Source organism: Oncorhynchus clarkii, chromosome 27 (assembly GCF_045791955.1).
Source record: "Oncorhynchus clarkii lewisi isolate Uvic-CL-2024 chromosome 27, UVic_Ocla_1.0, whole genome shotgun sequence".
NCBI lineage: Eukaryota > Metazoa > Chordata > Actinopteri > Salmoniformes > Salmonidae > Oncorhynchus > Oncorhynchus clarkii.
Window position 1 is genome coordinate 32,560,981 of NC_092173.1, and position 18,264 is coordinate 32,579,244.

Below are 18,264 nucleotides of genomic sequence, written 5' to 3' on the forward strand. Positions count from 1 at the left end.
AGGAGCAAGCCCTGCCTCCAGCTGTTTGCTTAGAAATTCTAGGGACAATTAGGAGGCCTGCGTCTTGTGACCATAGCGTACGTGTAGGTATGTACGGCAGGACCAAATCGGAAAGATAGGTAGGAGCAAGCCTATGTAATGCTTTTGTAGGTTAGCAGTAAAACCTTGAAATCAGCCCTTGCCTTAACAGGAAGCCAGTGTAGGGAGGCTAGGACTGGAGTAATATGATCACATTTTTTGGTTCTAGTCAGGATTCTAGCAGTATTTAGCACTAACTGAAGTTTATTTATTGCTTTATCCGGGTAGCCGGAAAGTAGAGCATTGCAGTAGTCTAACCTAGAAGTGACAAAAGCATGGATTAATTCTTCTGCATCATTTTTGGACAGAAAGTTTCTGATTTTTGCAATGTTACGTAGATGGAAAAAAGCTGTACTTGAAACAGTCTTGAAATGTTCGTCAAAACAGAGATCAGGTTCCAGAGTAACGCCGAGGTCCTTCACAGTTTTATTTGAGACGACTGTACAACCATCAAGATTAATTGTCAGATTCAACAAGAGATCTCTTTGTTTCTTGGGACCTAGAATAAGCATCTCTGTTTTTTCCGAGTTTAAAAGTAGAAAGTTTGCAGCCATCCGCTTCCAGCGAGGGCAATTTTGGGGCTCCACTATGTTTCATTGAAATGTACAGCTGTGTGTCATCCGCATAGCAGTGAAAGTTAACATTATGTTTTCGAATGACATCCCTAGGAGGTAAAATATATAGTGAAAACAATAGTGGTCCTAAAACGGAACCTTGAGGAACACCAAAATGTACATTTGATTTGTCAGAGGACAAACCATTCACAGAGACAAACTGATATCTTTCCGACAGATAAGATCTAAACCAGGCCATAACTTGTCCATGTAGACCAATTTGGGTTTCCAATCTCTCCAAAAGAAAGTGGTGATCGATGGTATCAAAAGCAGCACTAAGGTCTAGGAGCACAAGGACAGATGCAGAGCCTCGGTCTGACGCCATTAAAAAGTCATTTACCACCTTCACAAGTGCAGTCTCAGTGCTATGATGGGGTCTAAAACCAGACTGAAGCATTTCGTATACATTGTTTATCTTCAAGAAGGCAGTGAGTTGCTGCGCAACAGTTTTTTTTTTTTGAGAGAGGAATGGGAGATTTGATGTAGGCCGATAGTTTTTTAAATATTTTCTCGGTCAAGGTTTGGCTTTTTCAAGATAGGCTTTATTACTGCCACTTTTAGTGAGTTTGGTACACATCCGGTGGATAGAGAGCCGTTTATTGTGTTCAACATAGGAGGGCCAGGAAGCAGCTCTTTCAGTAGTTTAGTTGGAATGGGGTCCAGTATGCAGCTTGAAGGTTTAGAGGCCATTATTATTTTCATCATTGTGTCAAGAGATATAGTACTAAAACACTTGAGCGTCTCTCTTGATCCTAGGTCCTGGCAGAGTTGTGCAGACTCAGGACAACTGAGCTTTGGAGGAATACGCAGATTTAAAGAGGAGTCCGTCATTTGCTTTCTAATGATCATGATCTTTTCCTCAAAGAAGTTCATTCATTTATTATTGCTGAAGTGAAAGCCATCCTCTCTTGAGGAATGTTGCTTTTTAGTTAGCTTTGCGACAGTGTCAAAAATACATTTCGGATTGTTCTTATTTTCCTCAATTAAGTTGGAAAAATAGGATGATCGAGCAGCAGTGAGGGCTCTTCGATATTGCACGGTACTGTCTATCCAAGCTAGTCCGAAGACTTCCATTTTGGTGTGGCGCCATTTCCGTTCCTATTTTCTGTAATCTTGCTTCAGAGCTTGGCTATTTTCTGTATACCAGGGAGCTAGTTTCTTATGACAAATGTTTTTAGTTTTTAGGGGTACAACTGCATGTAGGGTATTGCACAAGGTTAAATTGAGTTCCTCAGTTAGTTGGTTAACAGATTTTTGTCCTCTGACGTCCTTGGATATGCAGAGGGAGTGTGGAAGGGCATCAAGGAATCTTTGGGTTGTCTGAGAATTTATATTATGACTTTTGATGCTCCTTGGTTGGAGTCTGAGCAGATTATTTGTTGCAATTGCAAACATAATAAAATGGTGGTCCGATAGTCCAGGATTATGATGAAAAACATTAAGATCCACAACATTTATTCCATGGGACAAAACTAGGTCCAGAGTATGACTGTGGCAGTGAGTAGGTCCAGAGACATGTTGGACAAAACCCACTGAGTCGATGATGGCTCCAAAAGCCTTTTGAAGTGGGTCTGTGGACATTTCCATGTGAATATTAAAGTCACCAAAAATTACAATATTATCTGCTATGACTACAAGGTCCGATAGGATTTCAGGGAACTCAGTGAGGAACGCTGTATATGGCCCAGGAGGCCTGTAAACAGTAGCTGTAAAAAGTGATTGAGTAGGCTGTATAGATTTCATGACTAGAAGCTTAAAAGACAAAAACATTTTGGATTTTTGGAAATTGAAATGTGCTATTGTAAATGTTAGCAACACCTCTGCCTTTGCAGGATGCGTGGGGGGATATGGTCACTAGTGTAACCAGGAGGTGAGGCCTCATTTAACACAGTAAATTAATCAGGCTTAAGCCATGTTCTAGTCAGGCCAATCACATCAAGATTATGATCAGTGTTATGTGAGTCTCTGCTATAGAGCTCATCACTCCCCCTAACTGGGGGCCAGAGACAATTACTCGATGCCGACACATCTTTCTAGCTGATTTACACACTGAAGCAAAGTTGCGCTTGGTGACCTCTGACTGTTTCATCCTAACATTGTTGGTGCCGACGTGGATAACAATATCTCTATACTCTCTACACTCGCCAGTTTTAGCTTTAGCCAGCACCATCTTGAGATTAGCCTTAACTTTGGTAGCGCTGCCCCCTGGTTAACAGTGTATGATCGCTGGATGATTCGTTTTAAGTCTAATAATGCGGGTAATGGAGACGCCAATGACTAGGGTTTTCAATTTGTCAGAGCTAATGGTGGGAGGCTTCGGTGTCTCAGACCCCGTAACGGGAGGAGTAGAGACCAGAGAAGGCTCGGCCTCTGACTCCGACTCGCTGCTTAATGGGGAGAACCGGTTGAAAGTTTCTGTCGGCTGAATGAGCGACACCGGTTGAACATTCCTATATCATTTCCCTCCAGAAGCCATGAGAAAGTTGTCCGGCTGCGGGGACCGTGCGAGGGGATTTATACTACTATCTGTACTTACTGGTGGCACAGACGCTGTTTTATTCTTTCCTACACTGAAATTACCCTTGCCTAACGATTGCATCTGAACCCGGTGCTTGCAGCACAGCTATCCTCGCCGTAAGGCGATCGTTCTCCTGTATATTATGAGTACAGCAACTGCAATTAGAAGGCATCATGTTAATGTTACTACTTAGCTTCGGCTGTTGGAGGTCCTGACGAACCATGTCCAGATAAAGCATCCGGCGTGAAAAAGTTTAATGAAAAAAAGTTGAGTGAGGGAAAAACTAAAAATATAAACGGTATATAAACGTATATAATAAGTTGTAAGGTGGCAAAGTAAGGTTAGCAACAGAACGCACAGCAGCACGTAAATAAGTCTGCAAGTTGTGGCCAGAAATTAAAAGATCAAAGTCAAAGTTCAAAGTCTTTCGTAGTCGTAGCTCTGTTATAATGGGTATGTCAGACGTACCAACGATCATTTGATAGGGAAATGTTTTTTAGATTGGATCTTTCAGAGTACTAACCAGTGGTTCTTGGTTGAGCTTATACTAAAGTACTTAAACAGCTGCAGACTGAATGTTCCCGTGTAGCCTTCATTTTCTTCACTCGAGAAAGTTTCAGAATTTCAAACCATTTTGTACCTTTTTAGCTCACGCTGTCCGTGTACTGGTCTTGTAGAGTCTAACCATTTATGACGTCCGGTTCACACCGTCCGTCTGCTTGGTCTATAGTTTTAAACCATTTCTAGTAGCCACGCTTCACGCTGTCTGGTCTATAGAGATTTTCTTCTTCTCTTCTTCTTGAAAGTTTCAGAGTGCCTAACCATCTTGTACCTTCCAGCTCACGCTGTCGGTCCGCTGGTCTCTAGAAACTGCGTCCTCAAGTTCTCTGGTCTAATGTTAATTTGTTTACGAGGGGTTTTATGCACTCTGGAAAAAGGGGCATTACATGACACCGTCATAATGTCTGTGCTCACGTGGGTGAGGTCACTGACTGGTTAAGACTGCATATAAAAAACTATTCTCTCATTTAGAAGGCTAACATCACATTACGTCTTCTCACAAATAGTAGTCAGAGAGGGTGGGGGGGGGGGATCTGGGGCCTATGATCCTCACCCAAAAGGGCAAGTCATGACACTGGCCTGCACAGAGCCCTGACCTCAACCCCATCAAACACCTTTAGGATGAATTGGAACATCGACTGCAAGCCAGGCCTAAACACCTAACATCAGTGCCCAACCTCACTAATGCTCTTGTGGCTGAATGGAAGCAATGTTCCAACATCTAGTGGAAATCCTTCCTAGAAGAGTGGAGGCTGTTATAGCAGCAATTTGTGGCCATGTAGTGTATCTCATTATCATCACGCAAATCTTTATCTCGTGAAAACATAATCAGTTTAACGCTCTATGTAATGTCCCCGCTCCCACACACACACACACACGTTTTGTTTGTAAAACACTACAAAAATAATATATTGACAAAATGTTACTCGTGTAGAGAATATATTGGTGTCTCAGTGTTTATCTCAAATTACTTGCTGATTTTGGTCAGAATAGAGAGAATCAAAGTTAAGTTCCCATCCACTTTCTCATCAAAACTATCTTGATGCTGGCTTGATGATATTTGTCTCAGAAATATCCCATCTTTTCTGCAATGAAGAGGAAAGAGGTCGGGATAGCATCTCTGTAGGGATGGAGAGAAAGTGGAGAAGAAGAGGAGTCGTTAGGGGGGGCCTGGGGGAGTCCTCATAGACAGCACATCCTTCAGTCTTGGTCCAGACTACACTGCTCTCTATTCACTCAGCACCTGGTAACTAGCTCTGCAAATACACTATAGACAATATACACCCATAGTATGTGTGCTGTAGATATACACACTTTGCGCATTTCTAAGATTAAAGACAGATGCATTATTACAAATCCTTATTGTGCTTTCCTGTTATTTTCCCAATTTTGTGTGTCCCAATCTGAGTTTTGCATTAGCCATACTGTTTACCAGTTGCTAACCACTCCACGGTCGCTGCCTCTCAGCAAACCATTTGATCCCTCTTGTGCGTTCTTTCTCACCGACTGTTTCCATAGATAACAGGGACACAAAAAGTCTTCCCTAGCGACCCCTGCAGAATCCTCATTGTGGTAATTAATGGCGGACACACTGTGTGGTTTTGAGGTGGGCCAGAGACGCTTTCATATGCATAATCCTGAGTTGACAGGGTTATGGCTGGTGTGAGCCCCTCCCTCCTCCACAGGCCACACACTAGGATCCACAGGGGACAGACAGGGGCTACAGTGGTCTCAGTCCCTTAAACCATCCCTGGGTGATCATTGTCTCTGTCTGTCTTATTTTGTCTGCTAGGCCTTTACCCTGGGCTGACCCCTTTCAGTTATTCTCATAGTGAAATGACACACCTCTTTTACTCAGGAATTCTTCATTTCTAGTCTGGGCTTTGAAAGGTCTAAGTAGGTATGATGTTGGGGTTGATACATTGGACTACAGTATGTGTGTTTATGATTTGTGTAAGACAGAACATATGTAGTCTAATGGCTGTCATTTGAGCTACTATCTTTCATTTGCACATTTGTCTATCAAGACAGGTAAACCTATCGTTTTTGCTCACATGCTTTTCTTTCGCTCGCTCGCTCTCTCTCTCTCCCTCCACCCCTCTCTCTATCCCTTCATCCCTCTCTCTCCCTCCGTTCCTCTCACTCTCTCCCTCCACCCCTCTCTCTATCCCTTCATCCCTCTCTCTCCCTCCGTTCCTCTCACTCTCTCCCTCCACCCCTCTCTCTATCCCTTCATCCCTCTCTCTCCCTCCGTTCCTCTCACTCTCTCCCTCCACCCCTCTCTCTATCCCTTCATCCCTCTCTCTCCCTCCGTTCCTCTCACTCTCCCCCTCTCATCCAGCGGTGTGTGCTCTTTGTGTGTTTCCTATCTCCAGGCTTGATTAAAAGTCCATTAGCGATGCATGGCCCTGGGTAAAACACAGAAAGTGTAATCAAAATGGAAATGAGAGAGACAGTGTGTAGAGGAGGGGTGCGGAGAGAGATGAAGCGAGGAGCGACTGTCTTCACAAAGTACTCTTTTCCACATTTTCTCTTTTGCCTCTATTTTTTTGAAAATACAGTAAGGCAGACATGATTGAACTGAGGCCCAGCATAAAGAGAATAAATCCTGTCTAGAAACATTCAGTTGACAGCTGTGATTGGGCTCTGCACAAAGCAAATAGATAGAGAGGAAGAAAGAAGTGAAAGAGAAAATTACGTTGTGTTTGGTTTTCAGTTAGCAGCTATAAATATCCCCATCCAACATCTTTCCTCTCTTTAGTTTGCTTTATGTAAATCAATTCTTGTCAACCTACCTACACTTTAAGAAGAAAAATATTTGTCACAAAGCAAATGTTGACAGTGTTGTTGCTAATGACAGCCGGATTCATCACTTCCTGTCAGACAGCGTGAAGGAACTCATCTAACTGCAAACAAGCATCCCTGCAGTTAACAAGCTCAGGGCCTGAAGTCAGACTCCACATACACAATCATCATTTAAACACCATCCATCACCTCCACTGTCTAGGCCAAACCACTGCTGCCAAGTCACAACAAGATAACAAGGACGCAGCAGCCAGCTCCTCCATTCACATCAACTACCTGCTCCTCCTCGTTTGTCGGCCTAATCAATGAGAAACAATGAGAAGCACAAGGGCAATAACAAAGGCAATCAGACTGACTGGGCTGCCATGTTTCACTATGTATGATGTGCTCTACAGCTGATCATTGCTGTTTGAGGGAGAAAGGGATTGTAAGTCGCAAAAATGTGTTTTGTAAAGTTTCTTAAGCTCTATTTAGTTGTTCAAAGTTGCAGAAAAAATTGTATAATTTAGAGCAGTATGATTGGTGAGTGCTGGGCACTGGGTTGAGGCCATCAGCTAAAAAGAGATCCTATTGTCCAGCGCCCTGTGGCCAGGTCCATGTAGAGTAGTGACTGACCCAGAAAACAGACTGCTCTTTTGGTGTTAGACTGTGGAGATGACGATGAGAGGCTGGAGGATGAGAGGCTGGGGTACGAGGGCTGGGTACAAGAGGCTGGGGGATGAGAGGCTGGGGGGATGAGTGCTGTGGGGATGAGAGTCTGAGGGATGAGGGGATGGGGGACAAGGGGTTGGCCGGGGAGGAGCAGGCTTGTCTTTGTATCTGTTTGAGAGCCATCGGTTATCAGCACATGGGCCATAGTAATTAGCCAACAGGGGAGATGAGATACGGCACAGCTCTGTGACTGGAGGGGTTGGAGGCGGGGCAGTGAGGGGTCCAGAGGGCTCCTGTGTTTTTGTCCAAGAGCCCTGGGGCAGCTGGGTACACCACCTGTTAATTAACTCTGAAGTGGCCTTTAATTGGAGCCTGGCTTTGGACCACCCATAGAACGACTGAGCGAGGAGGCCAAAAAAGAAAACAGGTGCACTACAGAGTTAGCAGGACGAGACCGAAAGCACAGGGAAATGGACAATATGAGAATCAAGAACCTCTTGAAATGAAAGACCTACTGTACCCTGTTTTAAACAGTCAAGGTGTCTGGGTGACAGTGCTCTCCATAGGTAGTGAAATCACCTCTGGGTCTCTGCTGTTGTATGGGGCTTTCTCTTGCATATTCCTGGGGAAAATATCATTATATAACCCTTTACTGGTGTTATGTTGACTTGAAACTGTTTCATTTTTAAGGTCGAAGATGGTTAATGCTATTTAGAACAGATTGAACAAATGATTTGTTATGTTTTTTTTAATTAGGTTATAAATGCCACTCTACTCTATAAATGCCACTCCACTCTTTTGCTACATTTGCTGTCATTTTCCAAATGAAGATTTGCCAGAGACAGGGTGTAATTAATCTGCTTTAGAAGTGTTGATGACAACGCAACAACAACGTCAGAGATCTTGTTTATCCTGAAACTGGTGTCATAATACAGTGTTTCCCAACCCTGGTCCTCGAATACCTCTAACAGTACACAGCTTCGTTGGAGCCCTTGGCAAACACACCTCATTCAACTCATTGAGGGCTTGATGATTCGTTCACAAGTTGAATCAGGTGTGATTGTCCAAGGTTACAATAAAATGTGTAATGTTGGGGATACTGGAGGACCAGGTTTGGGAAGCACTGTCATAATATGTGTCAAAAGCTAAATCAGACAGACAGACAAGGAAACTCGTTCTGTTTTCCTGGATGTCTGTGTTCCATTCTGTGTTGAACATGCTTCAGAACCTTGTCTGTGATCCATTCTGTGTTGAGCCTGCTTCCGAACCTGGTCTATGTTCCATTCTGTGTCGAGCCGTGTCTGTGTATATATGTGTGTGGTTCTGTGTGTGTTGTTGCCTCCCCTCCTCTCTCCAGTAGTGTTGTCAGTTGGAGCAGAGACACTCGTAAACAGTAACACAGCGCAAGAGAGAGAAGTGTCTGATAATAGGATGGTTCCAGCATGGGGCCTTTAAACTGTCCTAGTGTTGCTCTAACTACAACACTACAGAACTGGTAGGGAGCAGGACCACTCCATTCATGTAGAACGTCTCTCCAACATGTCTCTAGTATGTTGTTGTCTTGTCGCCAGTTTGTCTAAACTGTTTTGTCATACTGTGCTGTATATATCGTGTTATTCAAAATGCTATGTTTCTTAATGCTGTCAGACTTCTGTAGAAATATCTAAGACAAAGGGAATAAGGGTCATACTTCTACACAGTCTAGTGATCCAAAGTGCTCTCCAATGATCTATTCAGTCACCCCGTCTGCTATTTTTCCCCACTGATGCCAGATCCCATTGAGGAAACAGACACTTCCGACAGACTGCCTTTCAGTCCGCTGGATGGTTTAGACCTCCTTTCATTAACCCCCCTCACCTCCCCCCAGTCCAAATTAACCCCCTGTCAGCGGCCCACAATGAGAGTGGGCATGTCCCAGGCTGATTTATCCCACGGCTACCCATCATGAGGGCACAGAGGGCACAGCCCCCAACGGCCCCCATCTCCCCCATTAGCCATACGCCCAGCGCTCTTGGCCTCCCTCACCCCCTCCCCTCTCTCCTCCCCCCATCTGTCCCACCCTCACACAGCCTGTCACACAGCCAAAACCTGTCACCCTGTCTGCTGAGGAGACAGTCAGCCACAATACTGATGTGATGGGAGAGGGACCACAATCAAAAGGACTGATTAGCAGTTAATTGGCTGTAAAAATAAGTTTCAGCATCAGTATGTGTGTCTGTGTGAGTGTGTGTGTGAGTGTGTAGGTGTGTGTATGGTGGGGTCCTGAATCAGGGTAGGAGTGCCCTAATCCTCCTTACTCTGCCCTGCCCATATGGTCCCACAGGAGTCCAGCCAGTCATGGCTTTTGGGAGGATAGAGGGACTCCCATTCTGCACACACACCACAACCACCACAACAACCACCACAACGCAGCATGGGGACACACCAACCGAGATCCTAGGAGATAACAACCCTTGTCTCTCTCCCCATTGAGGCTGACAGCATCCCCTGACTGAACTATAAAAGACAGACTGTGATTGACACACTGTGGCACTACTGTCCAGGTTTATAAGTGTCTCAGTCAGAGTCTCACTGGATATTATTTTGAAGACTGTTGGATCTTGGATACAGCCAGGGATGTGGGTGGGTGGTCTCTCCCATGGAGGGTATAGGGTGGGTGGGCAGTGGCAACCTCTGAGCCTGGCACTGCTGAGTGTGTGGTGCTGCCTGTGCCAGATGGGCATAGGGTCATGGGCACTGGCCATGTCCAGTGATGAGAGTGTGCCAGTGGTCTCAGTCCCTGTGGTGTTATTTCCGACAGACACGGGCGCGGCCACTGAGGAAGGGGCCAGTGAAGGGGCCACGCCGGCCCCCACCTCAGAGCACGAGGATGACAACTCCCTGGGCTACACAGGTACTGACACTGCTGCTGTTTCCTGTTACTATGGTCAAATATTTCTACTGTGCGTGTGTGTATGTGTGTGTGTTGTTAGTGAGTGTTACGGACAGGTTGGAGCTTTGGGAAAGTGAGTTCAGGAAGGGAATTGAAAGCAGTTCATGAATAATTCGGGATTCATGAATTGCTCTTCAAATCATCCCCTGAATTGACTGAGTTAAATGTTTCCAATTGCTCTGTCATGTCCAGTTGTCTTTCTCCTTTTCTTATTGCAACACATACCTTTCTGTCATAGGCTCTCTTGTCTTGAGTTTTCAAATGTTCTCTCTAGCCTATCCATCCATCTGTTAGTCTTTATGCTGCTCAAAGTTGTCTTTGTAAAACGTTAGTCATGCATAATGTGAGGTTGGAGTGAATGATTACACTGGGTGAGGCACAATGGTGATTAATGGAAGGTCGTGGGTTTGAACGTTTTAATCATGATGTTATTTTCTGCATAGCAACTGTCACATTCATTCTAAACTTGGAGTGAAGAAATGGCATGTGAAATATGTTATGTCACACCTGGTATATAAATCTCCTATTCTCTATAGTAATCAGAGGGATTACAATATGCATTTTTTGTGAAGATTTCAGTGCAGACATCTTCTATGGGGATGAAGAATTCCCCTGTTAGCTGTATACCATGTTAATACACAGAAAACAGAGAGTAACTGAATAAAGCAAACTTCCTGTGTCTCCCTCTGAGCTTCGTCACTACATAAAGGAAATGTAATAAAACATGTTGTGAATATATCAGCAGAGACTACAGATTAAGTTCACATTCATGAGTACAGAAAGAGGAGAATTGTGGGAGACGTAGGCTCGGTGTGACATAGACAGTGTCTCCCAGGGCTAGAGGGCTCTGTGGAGAGATGAGGAACAGTACAAAAGCTGAAGAACATATGCACATCCAGCTACTTACCTCAGCTGCTGGAGTTGTAGGCCAACTCATGGAAAACAGAAAGGAAAACGCTGCACACTGCTGCTCATGCTCCCAGGTGATATTTATTTACGACGTTTCCACCCCTAGGTTAGGCATCCATATCCCAGGTGGAGGTGGAAGGTCCTACAGTTGAAGTCTGAAGTTTAATTACACTTAGGTTGGAGTCATTAAAACTCGTTTTTCAACCACTCCACAAATGTCTTGTTAACAAACTATAGTTTTGGCAAGTTGGTTAGGACATCTACTTTGGACATGACAAGTAATTTTTCCAACAATTGTTAAGAGACAGATTATTTCAGTTACAATGAATTGTATCACAATTCCAGTGGGTCAGAAGTTTACATACACTAAGTTGACTGTGCCTTTAAACAGCTTGGCAAAATCCAGAAAATTATGTCATGGCTTTAAAAGCATCTGATAGGCTAATTGTCATAATTTGAGTCAATTGGAGGTGTACCTGTGGATGTATTTCAAGGCCTACCTTCAAACTCAGTGCCTCTTTGCTTGCCATCATGGGAAAATCAAAGGAAATCAACCAAGACCTAAAAAAAAAATTGTAGACCTTCACAAGTCTGGTTCATCCTTGGGAGCAATTTCCAAATGGCTGAAGGTACCACGTTCATCTGTGCAAACAATATGTGGCAAACCTCTTCAAGGTTAGGAGCATTTGTCACAAATTAAGTGGTAAACTGTCACCAAATCACCCAAGAATAAGAGTTCTTTCGAACAGGACAGTACCTGTGTGTTTGTTTCTCCGTCCTGGTCCACACGATACATGAATCGGGTTCTCGGTAGGTCCAGGTCCAAACGCCAACAGGTAAGTCCAAAACAGTCCAGCTCATACACGGTAAATCCAGACAATCTCTATTGTCTCTTTCTCTATTGTTCATAGATCCTTCCAGCCCTCTCTCTCTCTCTACCTGGTTTTTCTTGATCCTTTATCTGTGGGTCGGCTCTACCTTCTGAGTGTTCACCTTGCTTCTGGGAATTTTAGTTTTGGTGGTCGGCCATTTTGTGATCTGTAGTTCTGATAGAGGTGGCCATTTTAGTGATCGGGCCGAGCCCGTTTATTAGTTCTGCTCTCACATATCTGCCATTTATCACTCGACACATAGTACGCAAGTATAAACACCATGGGACCACGCAGCCATCATACTGCTCAGGAAGGAGACGTGTTCTGTCTCCTAGAGATTCTTTGGTGCGAAAAGTACAAATCAATCCCAGAACAACAGCAAAGGACCTTGTGAAGATGCTGGAGGGAACAGGTACAAAAGTATATTTATCCACAGTGAAACGATTCCTATATCGACATAACCTGAAAGGCCGATCAGCAAGGAAGAAGCCACTGCTCCAAAACCGCCATAAAAAAGCCAGACTACTGTTTGCAACTGCACATGGGGACAAAGATCGTACGTTTTGGAGAAATGTCCTATTGTCTGATTAAACAAAAATAGAACTGTTTGAACATTATGACCATTGTTATGTTTGGAGGATAAAGGGGGCGGCTGTAACGGCTTTCTATCTCCTCCTCTGACGAAGAGGTGGAACAAGGATCGGACCAAAATGCAGCGTGTAGATTGCGATCCATGTTTAATGAACAAACGTAAACATGAATAAATACAAACACTACAAAAGAACGTAACGAAAACCGAAACAGCCTATACATGTGTAAACTAACAAAGACAGGAACAAGGACAATCACCCACGACAAACTCAAAGAATATGGCTGCCTAAATATGGTTCCCAATCAGAGACAACGATAAACACCTGCCTCTGATTGAGAACCACTTCAGACAGCCATAGACTTAGCTAGAACACCCCACTAGCTACAATCCCCATACATACACACCACATACAAAAACCCATGCCACACCCTGGCCTGACCAAATAAATAAAGATAAACACAAAATACTTTGACCAGGGCAGCGGCTTGTGTAACCGATGTGAAATGGCTAGCTATTTAGCGGTGGTGCGCGCTAATAGTGTTTCAATCGGTGACGTCACTCGCTTTGAGACCTTGAAGTAGTGGTTCCCCTTGCCCTGCAAGGGCCGCGGCTTTTGTGGAGTGATGGGTAACGATGCTTCGTGGGTGTCAGTTGTTGATGTGTGCAGAGGGTCCCTGGTTCAAGCCCAGGTTGGGGCGAGTAGAGGGACGGAAGCTATACTGTTACACTTGCAAGCTGAAGAACACCATCCCAACCGTGAAGCACGGGGGTGGCAGCATCATGTTGTGGGGGTGCTTTGTTGCAGGAGGGACTGGTGCACTTCACAAAATAGATGGCTTCATGAGGCAGGAAGATTATGTGGATACATTGAAGCAACATCTCAAGACAGTTAAAGTTAAAGCTTGGTCGCAAATGGGTCTTCCAAATGGATAATGACCCCAAGCATACTTCCAAAGTTGTGGCAAAATGGCTTAAGGACAACAAAGTCAAGGTATTGGAGTGGCAAAGCCCTGACCTCAATCCTGTAGAAAATTTGTGGGCATAACTGAAAAAGTGTGTGCGAGCAAGGAGGCCTACAAACCTGACTCAGTTACACCAGCTCTGTCAGGAGGAATGGGCCAAAATTCACCCAACTTATTGTGGGAAGCTTGTGGAAGGCTTCCCAAAACGTTTGACACAAGTTCAACAATTTAAAGGCAATGCTACCAAGTACTAATTGAGTGTATGTAAACTTCTGACCCACTGGGAATGTGATGAAATAAATAAAAGCTAAAATAAATCCTTCTCTCAACTATTATTCTGACATTTCACATTCTTAAAATAAAGTGGTGATCCTAACTGACATAGACAGGGAATTTTTACTACGATTAAATGTCAGGAATTGTGAACAACTGAGTTTAAATGTATTTGGCTAAGGTGTATGAAAACTGCCTACTTCAACTGTGTATATAGTGACATCACTTCCTGAAACAGGAGGTAAAATTAGTAATATGAAATGGGACGAACCTGAGGGACTGAGCACACACACACACACACACACACACACACACACACACACACACACACACACACACACACAGGGACATGGTCTGGAGCAGATTACAAATGAGGCGTGTGTTTGGTTATTTTCTGGATCTTCTTCCTGACATGAGGGGAATAGAATAGTGTCTCCACTGTGTTGTCGCTGTGTGTGAGGAGCCCTGGTTTCACAATTCCCGTGGTGATTTACTGGACCTCACACACAGCCTCTCTCAGCTCCAGGAAACCTTCTGCAGAAACAATAAGTTCAATATGAACTGCTAGAGCCATTACCAGGGTCCATCACTGTGTGGTGGAGAGTAGGATAGGATCCCGAGAAGGAAAGGTTTTTGTACCCCAGTAAATATGTGGATCTCTGCCTTGACATACAGTACATGGACTAGCTAAAAATCCACAGTTTCTGTGCCTTGACATACAGAACATGGACTAGCTAAAATCCACAGTTTCTGTGCATTGACATACAGAACATGGACTAGCTAAAATCCAGTTTATGTACATTGACATACAGAACATGGACTAGCTAAAATCCACAGTTTCTGTGCCTTGACATATAGTACATGGACTAGCTAAAATCCACAGTTTCTATGCCTTAACATATAGTACATGGACTAGCTAAAATCCACAGTTTCTATGCCTTGACATACAGTACATGGACTAGCTAAAATCTACAGTTTCTGTGCCTTGACATACAGTACATGGACTAGCTAAAATCTACAGTTTCTGTGCCTTGACATACAGAACATGGACTAGCTAAAATCTACAGTTTCGGTACCTTGACATACAGAACATGGACTAGCTAAAATCTACAGTTTCTGTGCCTTGACATACAGTACATGGACTAGCTAAAATCTACAGTTTCTGTGCCTTGACATACAGAACATGGACTAGATAAAATCCACAGTTTCTGTGCCTTGACATATAGAACATGGACTAGATAAAATCCACAGTTTCTGTGCATTGACATATAGAACATGGACTAGATAAAATCCACAGTTTCTATGCCTTGACCTACAGAACATGGACTAGATAAAATCCACAGTTTCTATGCCTTGACATATAGAACATGGACTAGCTAAAATCCACAGTTTCTGTGCCTTGACATACAGAACATGGACTAGATAAAATCCACAGTTTCTATGCCTTGACATACAGTACATGGACTAGATAAAATCCACAGTTTCTATGCCTTGACATACAGTACATGGACTAGCTAAAATCCACAGTTTCTGTGCATTGACCTGCAGAACATGGACTAGATAAAATCCACAGTTTCAGTGCATTGACATATAGAACATGGACTAGATAAAATCCACAGTTTCTATGCCTTGACCTACAGAACATGGACTAGATAAAATCCACAGTTTCTATACCTTGACATACAGAACATGGACTAGATAAAATCCACAGTTTCTATACCTTGACCTACAGAACATGGACTAGATAAAATCCACAGTTTCTGTACCTTGACATACAGAACATGGACTAGATAAAATCCACAGTTTCTGTACCTTGACATACAGTACATGGACTAGATAAAATCTACAGTTTCTGTGCCTTGACATACAGTACATGGACTAGCTAAAATCTACAGTTTCTATGCCTTGACATGCAGAACATGGACTAGATAAAATCTACAGTTTCTGTGCCTTGACATACAGAACATGGACTAGATAAAATCCACAGTTTCTATACCTTGAAATACAGAACATGGACTAGATAAAATCCACAGTTTCTATGCCTTGACATACAGAACATGGACTAGATCAAATCTACAGTTTCTATGCCTTGACATACAGTACATGGACTAGCTAAAATCCACAGTTTCTGTGCATTGACCTGCAGAACATGGACTAGATAAAATCCACAGTTTCTGTGCCTTGACCTACAGAACATGGACTAGCTAAAATCCACATTTTCTGTGCCTTGACATACAGTACATGGACTAGATAAAATCCACAGTTTCTATGCATTGACCTACAGAACATGGACTAGATAAAATCTACAGTTTCTATGCCTTGACATACAGTACATGGACTAGATAAAATCCACAGTTTCTATACCTTGACATACAGAACATGGACTAGATAAAATCCACAGTTTCTATACCTTGACATACAGAACATGGACTAGCTAAAATCCACAGTTTATGTGCCTTGACATATAGAACATGGACTAGCTAAAATCTACAGTTTCTGTGCCTTGACATACAGTACATGGACTAGCTAAAATCCACAGTTTCTGTGCCTTGACATACAGAACATGGACTAGATAAAATCCACAGTTTCTATGCCTTGACCTACAGAACATGGACTAGCTAAAATCCACAGTTTCTGTGCCTTGACCTACAGAACATGGACTAGATAAAATCCACAGTTTCTATGCCTTGACATACAGAACATGGACTAGCTAAAATCCACAGTTTCTATACCTTGACATACAGAACATGGACTAGCTAAAATCCACAGTTTCTATACCTTGACATACAGAACATGGACTAGATAAAATCCACAGTTTCTATACCTTGACATACAGAACATGGACTAGATAAGTTCCACAGTTTCTGTATTGTTGTGTCACTATTAGATTGTAACGGAATACAAATCAGAGTTATATTTTCTCCTTTAAAACATCCTGTTTTTCCTGATATATGTGAAGATTTAATCTGGAAAAATCATATCATTTCTACCTCGCTGCATATGGCTTCATGGCCACGGTGGGGGGCATTTAAACATGTTTGAGTGCCCCCCTCATTAATCTGCTATAATGACAGTTCCAGGAGTTCCTCTTTAATCTGGCCTTTTAATCCCATCTGTGCATGGAATGAGGGAAATCGATCTGGCCCAGCCAGGGAATTGGAAATGAAGCTATTAGGTGACCTAGGTGATACTTCAGTCTGCTGCTGATAGGACAGAGTGGGCTGCAACCAAGGACTCCATTTACACACAGCCTGCCTGGGTGGGACCGCAGATTAGTTTGACAGCTGCCACTTTTAGCAGAAGTAAAAATGAAGTTCACCTTGTGAAGGCCGCACGGTAAAGTATAGGATTCTTTTTGTGGTTCACTGCTTTTATTTTTGCCATTGAACCCCCTTGCGATCATTGTGTCCTTGATAGAAAAACAAGTTAATTGATTAAGAGGTAATTCTCACCATGTGGCTGAGGTAAGTGGCTGATCACAGCGGAGGACAGAGGACATTGAGCTGAATGAGGGCAGGGTGATATCTGTCCCCAGGGTCCCTTACATTACTGTGTCCCCTCAGGGGGTGGATGCATTTCCCTGTGACACCACTTCATATGGGGCCCCACTGAAGTATCATGTGGTCTGACCTTTGTGTTAATAGTCTATCAGAGTACCAAATGTGTACGCTTACGCACAGCCGTGTATTGGACCGTTGGTTTTAATACTTTTCGAATTCTCAGTACATTTCCAAAAAGTTCTCCAACTGTCAACGCATTCAAATGAATAGAGACGCGTATTGGAGACACGTTGTTTGGGAATTGTGGGGATGTGTGTGTTCAGGCTGTGCATCCAGAGCCACGCTCTATGCATTAGGGTTACTGGATATAAATTACACCTTACTCATAGTTATAACACATATCTATCTAATATGAGCAGGTTGTATGTTCATTGTTACATGTCCACGGTTATAACTACTAGGATAATAACACAATTAACTTTTGTTGTATAATGCAGATTAGAATCTGTTGATATGTTGAAGAATGACTATAAAGCCTTTCTTATGAGCCTAATTGTCACTAAATTATAAAGGCTCCTGGATTATCTCAAAACACCATAATACAACTTTCAATCTATGGCACGTTCTTGACCTGAAGTTTAGTTGGGTGTTAAGATAAGTGTTTTTTATGCTCCTCCAACAGACTTGCTTATTACTCTCAGCAACCAGGCAGCCAGCCAGGCGGCCAGGCAGCCAGCCAGGCAACCAGCTCTCACAAATTGCTTCCTGAAATCAAAGTGGATTGCAAATGTATGTCCATAATAAATGAGAGCGACCGGTTTCAAAGCCCGGGAAAAGCCCCCACCTGGCCACCTGGCCAAAAGCCAGGGAAAATGCAGAGCGCCAAATTCAAATAAATGACTAAGAAATTCAAACTTTAATTACATCACACATGCAAGATAGCAAATTAAAGCTACACTTGTTGTGAATCCAGCCAACATGTCAGATTTCAAAAAGG

The 18,264-nt window shown here is 43.3% G+C and overlaps 1 protein-coding gene across 1 annotated transcript in view; it reads left to right on the plus strand.

Annotated features, from left to right (window-relative positions):
* Nucleotides 1-18,264, plus strand: part of LOC139385488 (roundabout homolog 1-like) — a 400,054-nt gene that overhangs the window by 33,602 nt on the left and 348,188 nt on the right. Inside the window, exon 2 of the mRNA XM_071130588.1 lies at nucleotides 10,028-10,120. Coding sequence (XP_070986689.1) covers nucleotides 10,028-10,120 — 93 coding nt within the window. The remainder of the gene's footprint in view (nucleotides 1-10,027; nucleotides 10,121-18,264) is intronic.